This window comes from Tachysurus vachellii, chromosome 20 (assembly GCF_030014155.1).
Source record: "Tachysurus vachellii isolate PV-2020 chromosome 20, HZAU_Pvac_v1, whole genome shotgun sequence".
Classification (NCBI taxonomy): domain Eukaryota; kingdom Metazoa; phylum Chordata; class Actinopteri; order Siluriformes; family Bagridae; genus Tachysurus; species Tachysurus vachellii.
Window position 1 is genome coordinate 16,060,858 of NC_083479.1, and position 10,075 is coordinate 16,070,932.

Below are 10,075 nucleotides of genomic sequence, written 5' to 3' on the forward strand. Positions count from 1 at the left end.
AACACATTTTTTTTTATTCTTATTCCCATTTACCTTCATCATGGATTCATTAATTTGTGTAAAGTGTAATATGACTTTCAGATCCATGTATTTTCTGATGAAACACAAGGAGATGTTTTGTATTGGAGCAGTTTCTCAACAAAAGGTACAACTCTGTCAAAGCTAGAAACCTTATATCTAGAACATTACTTTATGATGTTTTTAGGCATAGTTTCTATGGTATGCTTGTCTAAGATATTGCATTGTGTTCAATTTGAAATAAAAGGATAGTCAAAGACAGACTAACATCTGTCAGTGTTTATACATTAAACAATAGACACAATTATAGATAAAAAAAAAAAAGTTCCAGTGTTGCTGTGACAATGATAAGAAAATCTTTATACAGAGTCAGAAGATAAGAGAAAAGATCAGAAGGCATCAGCTACACCGACATTTGCCCGAAATTCAGGCATTTCAGACCGTGCAGTTATCTCATCACGATCCTAAACCTGAACCTTACAACAAACCAGTGAGTATTACACACACAGTCCCAACAATGTTTCACAACCTGTCGTTTTTAATTGTGTTTTCTTAACCTTCATCGTAATTTCAGTGAATTTATTATATGAGTTATGAGTAAGTCACTGTGTATATTTTAACAGACAGATCCCGCAGACAGATCAGAAGTTCACCTTAGTCAAGACCTGGCTGAAGTTCATGAATGCAATGCAGTACTATCTGATGGACCCAAACAACTGGACATGCAAAGACAAGGTATTACAGATCTCCTTCCTGTTAAATAACTACTAAGGAGGGGAAAAAAAACAAAAGAGGGCTACTAAAACCCAGTCCTGACAAAGGGTAAAGTGTGTGTTTATTCTGAATTATAAGCCCTACTTTTTAAAGCCTCATAAAGCATGTTTATTGGGTGTAACAGGGAATGTGCCAACATGGAAAGCTGTCTTTTATTTCAAAGTAGCAACATTTATTTCTGCATCTGATTACAGAGTTTGATTACAAGCTGCAAGAGTTAGCTGCTCAAAATGGGAAAGTGGCTGAACTCAAAGGAATGCTGTTAGAGCTGAAAGAACAGGAGCAGAGAAACACGACGTTACTGAAAACTCTAATGGATCATCTGCAGCAGCATGGGTTAGTTCCATCAAATGATCAGGGAACTCGTCCTTGCTCAAAGAAGGAGCCAATAACAATTAGAGCTGAGTACTGCCTAGAAGGTGAACTATCATTTCACTCAAATTTTTCTATCAAAAAAAGATTTAGTGGATAGCACGTTCGCCCCATGCCTGTGTGGTTGGGGGTTTGATTCCTGCCTCTGCCCTAAATGCTTGGAGTTTGCATGTTCTCCCTGTGCTTTAGGTGCTTCCTCTTTCTACTCTTGTTTCCTCCTCCTGAAAGCCATGTGTTGATTGGCATCTCTAAAGTGTCCAGCAATGTGTTGACTCCCTTCTGCACTGGAATAGGCCTAAGGCTTCTCAGAATGTCCTGAAAGGATTTGTCCTGCCCACTGCTACTAGACTTAGAATATAAATACTACATTTAAATAAATAATAAATAATAAATAAATACATAAATAACTACATTTAAGAACTAAGTTAAAAAGGAAAAAAAAAGAAAATTATAGGAATTAGAGGTGATATGCAATATATATATATATATATATATATATATATATATATATATATATATATATATATATATATATATATATATATATATACACACACACACACATTGTGTTATATTGTATTGTCTTGGTTATATAAATAAAACAGTGACATTAGTAACACACCTACATATTTTTTCATAGGCAGGACATTCATTCAAGTCATGACCCACACCATCACATAGCTCAAAGTGAGGAGAGAGTAATAGAAAAATACATCCCTGTTTATAGCTGTGGAGTGCTTTCTACAGAAATCAGGTATTTGAAGATTCCTCATAAAGTCATGTTTCAGCCATACTGATGTGATTCACATTACTGTGGAACTAAATTATGAAGCAAACTGGAACTTTATCTACCAAAAACATTCGTGTAATTTTATCATTCTTTTCCACAGTACCCTTCATCTCTCCTATCTCCAGAGTGGAGGAAATGATCCTCAAATCCTGGCTCACCTGCAGCATTTGTTAGACGTGGCTATTAAATTAGAAATGCAGGCTGGGGAAAAAACTCTGCTCAAGACTAAACGTCAGAGCGAATACTCCTGCACATTTATAGTGTTGCTATTATGCTACTGTGTCATTTAAGATAATAAGTGTTTGTGCTGTTATGCAGGTCAAAGGGACAAATATTTGAGCAGAGAACTTGTGTCTGTAGAGCTGGAAAATCAGCACTTGGAAGAGGAATTGATGAAAATGGAGTTAAGAAAGAGAACGTCAAGAACAACTTCAAACTGTAATGTTTGAAATATTTGGTAGAAAATTGAGGCTGTCTGATGAGAGTTTGTACTAGTTATGAAAGTCTATACATAGCCTAATATCTCAGGATAGTTCATTGTGGTATAATTAATCACAGTATTGATATTATCATAATGCCCAGCCCTATGTTGATTCTTTAAAATGATGATAATAAATTCAGTAAGTATGTAAATAATTTTCATAATTTTTTTTAGTTCGACCTGCTGAGCAGGAGATGAGAGCTGCGAAGATGAACATTGAGCTGTTAAACAACGAAATTGAGATTAATCATCTGAGAAAGCAAATTATGAGTAGAAAAATGACACCGTCTTTAGTGACCTTTCCCCCTCTGGTAAAGGCTAATTAGAAATAAACACACATGATTTATGTATGTTTAGCATTTAATTGTATGCAGTTTTACTCTTTTTACTGTCACATTTTCTTGTCTTCTTCATCTTCACCTTCACAGGAAGAACCCAGATCACCAACTTTAACCAAACACCTCATGAATCAATCAGATGGATTGTATCCCAGTCCCTATGACCCAATGTTAGTCTACTGTCCATCAAACATTAGTATCTCTTCTAGTATTTCATTAGAATTTCTTTCTAATTTACTGGAACATTAAAATGAATGTATTACAGTTCTGGCTTCTCTGTGTTTCTGTTGCAGGACAGGTTTTGTGGTGTTTTATGATTTCATCTTGGGATTGTGCAAGTCATACAGAGTTTGTCGGCTGATGGTGGGGATCTACAGTGGGGATGTATGTTTGGGAAGCCCTTCCATATTACCCCCAGTTTACTGTGATCCTGTCAGCTCTCCTCAGCACAATGCAGAAGGAAAGGCTATCCTAGCCAGTAAGCAGGCAGTACCAGGGTAAACACATGGCTTATATCTTTGGATTTAAACACTTAGTGCAGGGGTATCAACAGTCCACAGGCGAGTGCTGGTCTTATAAAGGTTTTAGTATGGCCTAGCTCATTTTTGAGAGTTTTCATTGAAAACTAAAATTGTCTCATCAATAAGTCCCTGTTATTTCACTAGGGGTATATATATATATATATATATATATATATATATATATATATATATATATATATATATATATATATAAAAGGTGAGAAAAGGTGGCTATTATATAAATATATAATTGTATAATTATATACTATTATATAATTTCTGTATCAATAAAGTAAATTTTATTTATATAGAGAATTATAAAAGAATAGTAATTGTTGCATATCTTTAGACCCCATACTAAGTCAGAACTTGTCATCTTTAGCACATTTCACAGCCTGCAAACACTTTTTGAGTTGCAGAAACTTTCTTTCTTGATTAACTGTGTTACGTTTGCTTCCAGAATTTGCTGATATTTAAAGTAGTACATTCTTTCATTTACCTGTGCAATGTTTCCTCTTGCCACTAGCTGCCACACGACCCCAAAGCATAAAATTTCCTCATCCATGCTTAACAGTTGACAGTGTGTCCTTTGCTTTTGTGTCAGCTAAACTTTCTTTCAGGCCCTTAGTGTCAGTTTGCTTTGCCTTTCTGGCTAGCATGCAGGCATTTTCTTAGTCTTCCAGATCTTGCCTTGACTTTCACCCTAACCCTTAACCGCTGTGTTGTAGGTACCAATTAACTTCATTTTCAGATCCTCCATCAGCTGCTTAGAGGAACTTATTGGTGCTGATTGTTGCTCTTGAATGTTCTTTTGACCTACCTAACAAGTCCTAATATACAGTAGATGTATGTATGTATGCATGTTCTGTATATACTTATGCATGCATGTATATGAACATGGCTTTACAGTCATCATGAGAAGACACCACTAACAATCAGTATTTAGTGTGTGACAAATGTCTTGTCGATCAAGTCAAACTGCATGGTTAAATTGTCTAACCTTGACCAGGGTCCAGCCTGCTACGTCAATCTCTCTAGTGATGCAGCTGCAGGCATCAGGAGGTTATGATATCTACGGATATGAAGTGACGCACTTAGCACCACGAGGCTGGATGAAACTCCATCTCTTTGACCATCACGATCGTTTGATCACTGGGAGATGGAAAGTACCCATCCGTCTGCTTCCAGCCAAACCATCAATGACAACGGCAGAAGTCAATTTTGTTCCCCAGGTTTATTCAGACACAAACACTCTGTGCTCTTATTTTTTAATTGTTAGTCCACTTATATATAATGCACTAATGACATAATCACCTGTTGTATCATTCTTGGAAGATGAGACATGTTAGAGGATTATGCATAATTACAACCAAACCTAAATTGGTATGTTAAATAATAGCAGTATCAATGATAACAATATCAGTTAAGTGATGAATTTGGGATATGTATTTTTAGGTAGTATATTTTAAATACCTATTGATATAATATATCTAGCGCCTCTTTTATTTAAGCTAGGTTTTTATTCTATATTAGGGTTACAGTTAATGACTCATACAATCTTAGTATTCTCCCTCACATCCTTTTATTTAATTCCACCTTTTTATATATGTCTTGGACATAATTTAAGTGTAATTAAGATTGTACTTGTTTTCAATGTAGTTGGACAATGCAGAACTATACCTAAGAATCGTTAACACAAGATTTGCTGAGATTCAGAGCTCTGTTCCAATTAGCATCAACAATGCTGGGATCTACCAATTCCCTCCTGTGGTAAGTGTCTCACCTCTCAATGGCATGTATATAGCTTCTAGAAAACAAATACAATATTTCTCTTAAGCGCTTTATGCATTTCTCAAAATGTCCTGAAGAGGGCAGAGTTGTCCAACTATGGTATCCCAGTAAACAAAATCTCCATCAATTTACCAGAAATTAGTATAATATTACAAATCCTTTTGCTGTGCCAAACCCTTGTGAGCCATAGTTGTCAAAGGGGACTTCATTACATTCTTTACAGACAATTATCATTAGTAAAAATTATTAGTGGTAAAGTCAGAGCATATCCAGTACATTCCAGAAGTAGAACAGTGAGGTTACAGGGGGCTGAGGTCAAGAAGGTGCAGGAATTCAAGTATTTGGGGTCAACCATCCGTTAGAGTTGGTGGACAAAAGCAGTGTTGTATAAAGTACAAAAGCAATACTTACAAGTAAAAGTACAAGTTTCGTACAAGAAAAAGACTTTTCTTAGAAGTGAAAGTTGCCTTTCAGAATATTACTCAAGTAAAAGTCTTAAAGTATCTGATATATACTGTACTTAAGTATCAACAAGTCATTTTCTGATATTCAATGTACTTAAATATTTGAAGTAAAAGTAAAAAGTAAAATTTCAGTGATTTTCAGTAGGCATAAGAGCAGGGGCGGTTTTTATATTATATATTATATGACTACATAGTAAGCCAAATGTTATGCTATTATTAAATGGCAAAAGTGGACACCAAAATTTTATGCATGATGCCAGTCTTGAATCAAATCAGTTCATGTATGTGTGCATTCTCTACAAACAGTGTGTCCAATGAATGCAGTCATTAATAAAAAAAATATATTCACAAGACAAAGACCAAATCAATAAATGTCATTTTTATTTAGTATTGAATGGATTGTTTGCATTAATATTTTGTTTGTGCTATCAACTCTGGTAATAAGAATAGTGACATTTCACTGCTTTTGGTTGCCGTCTTTGCGGCTTTCCGCCGATTAACTTCATAAAAAAACCTCCAGCTCTGACTGCGCGTGCACGCTGCGCGTGCCTGTGCTTCTCCGTAGAGCATGCGCTCCGCTGCATTCATTGGACACACTGTTTGTAGAGAATGCACACATACATGAACTGATTTGATTCAAGACTGGCATCATGCATAAAATTTTGGTGTCCACTTTTGCCATTTAATAATAAAATTAACTTTTGACTTACTATGTAGTCATATACAGGGGCGATTCTAGAATTTTCATTTTAGGGGGGCTCAGCCCCCAGGGTAGGGTTGTATACTACTAACCTTATTGCAATCCACTATTCCATTGTATTCCCTGTATTTCACGGTAAAACATTTAATGAAATGAAACATTTAGATGTGACCAGTCACTAGAAAATTTTGAGTTGTGAATGTATTTTTTTTTTACAATGAAGACTTCCTGATTCATTACTCACTGTACAAACACACGTACACACGTTTCCAGTACAAACACAACATTTTACTGTTTGCATTTCTATGCTCACATAAAAACCTCAAATAAGGAACTTTTTTGACAAAATAAAATAAACTTTCAACCAACTTTTAACCAGAAAATAACATAAAAGCCGTCCCTGCGGATTGAAAAACGCGATGAATCCACGCAGACTCAGTTCAGTGGAGGAGCCGAAACATGACGCAGCTTGTCGCCGCTTCAAATGCGTTTTTAAAGGGGACTGAAGCGATCAGAAAATAATTAATCAAATAGTTTTTTAGTGGGGCTGGGCAGAAGTTTAGGGGGGCTAAAAAGGGCCTAGTGACGCCCCTGGTCATATACATATACATATGCAATCTAGGAGCAGTGATTCGCCAAACTTCCCTTATTGCAGTCGCACACATTTCTTCTGATTTTATTTTGTAACGAAGATGCTTATTGGAAATATAACGGAGTAAAAGTATACATTTTATCTAGAAAATGTAGTGGAGTAAAAGTGAAAGTTGACAAATTTAAATAGCGAAGTAAAGTACAGATACGTGAAATTTCTACTTAAGTACAGTAACGAAGTATTTGTACTCCGTTACATTACAACACTGGACAAAAGTGTCAGGTCACAAAAGTGTCAGCAAGAATCAAAGGAAAGGTCTATGACAAGACAGTAGTGAGAGCAGCTCTGCTGTATGGGTTAGAGACTGTAGCGATGAGGAAAAGACATGAGGCAGAGATGGAGGTAGCAGAGATGAGGATATTGAGGTTCTCTTTAGGATTGATGAGGAAGGATTAGGAAGGAGCACATTAGAGGGACAGCTCAGGTTGGCTGTTTTCAGGACAAGGTCAGAGAGGATAGATTGAGGTTTGGACATGTACAGAGGAGGGAGTTGGTTATATTGGTAGAAGGATATTGGAGATGGAGCTCCCAGGTAAGAGGTCAAGAGGAAGGCCAACGAGGAGATGTGTAAATGTGGTAAATGGGGACAGAAGGTAATTGGTGTGAGAGTAGAGGATGCCAAGGATAGAGTTATGTGGAAACTGATGATTCGCTGTGGCGACCCCTAACAGGAAAAGACGAAAGTAGAAGAAGAAGAAGAAGAAGACGGAGCACGTCCAGACAACCACTTCTATGATGATCTAGAGCTTAATACAAGCCTAAGGTTTACTCGAAAATTCAAAGTGTAGTACACTAAATGTACCTCTAAGTATGTGTTTCCTCTTTTAGCAAACTCCTAGACACCCATTAGGCGTACAGGAGTCTCATGAATCCATCAAATCTCCAGATGATCAGCGTGAACGGGTCCATGATTCAACCTTCAGTCAACACCTTGTAAACACTGCTTCATAACCTGAAGTGACTTTAAATGAACTTTTGTAAGCTGAAAAACCATTCTAATGTGAAATGTGCAACACTTTGTCTGTAGCTGATCAATAATATATGGCAAACCTAATGTGTTGTAAAACATGGTTTTAATAAAATAAAATATAAATATAAAATAGTGAAAATCATCTTAGTGTTACTCTGTTATTGTATTCACCAAAATATCTCAGAGAAATAAAAAATATATAAAAAATATCTCTGTCTATCTACTGACCCATTGCTATTGATGTCTTCAGATCAACCAGGAGAGACACTGCTCGATAAGTGACCAGAGGTGGACTTTTTTCAGCCTATAAAAAACACTTACATTTCACATACCAGTCTATTAACTGCAAATATGAAGAAAAAAAAAACATTATTACGTTTCATTGTACGTTACATTATCTATCTATCTATCTATCTATCTATCTATCTATCTATCTATCTATCTATCTATCTATCTATCATCTATCTATCTATCTATCATCTATCTATCTATCTATCTATCATCTATCTATCTATCTATTGTTTATTGTTTATTGTTAAAAGGATCCCCATTAGCTGTCACCAAAGTGAGAAGCTAGTCTTCCTGGGGTCCACAAAATAAATAAATCACATATAATAATCTAACAGCAGTAAAACATTGTAGACATCATTATAACCATCATCAGAAATTATTCAAAATAAATTATTACAGTATTACATTCATTATTACATTCCTACCTTCCCTACTCACAATTTAAATAGTGCATTCTCAGATGATACCTGAAAGAGACTTTGCCATTCATTTTACGTATATTCAATGGGCAATTATTCCAGTAATTGATGGCACGATAAATAACTGTTCTCTTTAAAGCATTTGAATTTGGACGTGGTAATATTAGCTGGCCATCATCAGCTGACCTAGTCAAATGAGAATGAACCTGATCACACCTAACAATTTGGTTATATAAGAACACTGGTTGAGAAAAAAATATAGTTTTACTGAAAAATTTAGTTGTATTGAAAACCAGCCTTTTCTCCACCGTTAACCATGAGAGTCGACGGTGCATACTGATAGTATTTGTTCTTATGGGCTCTGTTTTGGGCAGTTTGTAATTTCTTTAGTTGACCTTTAGATGTAGATGACCATACAGGGGCACAATAATCCAGGTGACATAAAATTAAAGATTTAGCCACCTGTCCCACGATATGTGTAGGTACATAAGAAAGACATTTCCTCACCATTGCAATACCACAACCCATCTTCTTCACAATTATATCAATATGTTCTGCCCAATATGTTCTGACTATCTATTATTGTGGCCAGTAATTTTACTTTATTTACCTGTTCTATAGGTTCCCCAGACAAGTTCAAACTCATCTGTGGTGTTGATGACAATTCATGACTCGATCCCAAAATAATTGATTTGGTTTTTGAGATGTTCAGCACCAACTTATTTTTTTATCCAATCAAAAACCATATTTAACTCAGCTGATAAAACATTGTCCAGTTCACTGACAGTTTTTGCAGCATAGTACAATGTTGAATCATCAGCATACATTTGTACAGTAGCTTTACACAAAACTAATGGTAAATCGTTTGTAAAAAAAAAAAAAAAAAAAGCACATGTTTAAGGTAAGGAAAATGCACTTTAACCCATAAAGATTCTAAACCATCTGAGATAAACTCAGAGCACAGTGTTGCCGGAAAGTTATCTATAATATACAATGCTATACCACCCCCATGTTTGTTCCTGTCCCTTCTAAATATATTATAACCATCAATGGAAATCTCTGTATCAAGAACAGTAGCATCCAGATGTGTCTCTGATACTGCCAATATATGAATAGTATTTTCTGTAATCAGATAATTAAGTTCAAGTACCTTATTTCTGATGCTGCATACATTCAAATGGGCCATAACAAGACCCTTTGATTCAGGAAGGAGATGCTTATCATCATTGGGCCTACTATCCATAATAATAAAAATAAATAAATAAATAATTTTTTTTTATCTATCTATCTATCTATCTATCTATCTATCTATCTATCTATCTATCTATCTATCTAATTTATGATGACAATAAAGGAATTAGTTTCTGGGCGATACCATTATTTCGTCTACCTGCCTGTTACATTGACCCCCCTATCATGCCTCGACTTGGTTGCGTCCATCTTAATGAACCCATAAAGGTGTTTCCTCATTAGCGGTAGTGAGTTTGACCCAGA

General features: G+C 35.5%; 1 protein-coding gene across 1 annotated transcript; it reads left to right on the forward strand.

Annotated features, from left to right (window-relative positions):
• Positions 1 to 40: 40 nt before the first annotated feature.
• LOC132863449 (coiled-coil domain-containing protein 17-like) lies at positions 41 to 7,920 on the forward strand. The gene is made up of 13 exons (XM_060896257.1): positions 41 to 145; positions 386 to 508; positions 642 to 753; positions 987 to 1,128; positions 1,805 to 1,918; positions 2,055 to 2,185; positions 2,246 to 2,392; positions 2,610 to 2,746; positions 2,864 to 2,943; positions 3,067 to 3,270; positions 4,304 to 4,526; positions 4,954 to 5,064; positions 7,730 to 7,920. Exons 1-13 carry the CDS (start codon positions 41 to 43, stop codon positions 7,850 to 7,852), a joined length of 1,752 nt encoding a protein of 583 aa, XP_060752240.1. The 3' UTR covers positions 7,853 to 7,920.
• The last annotated feature ends 2,155 nt before the right edge of the window (positions 7,921 to 10,075 follow it).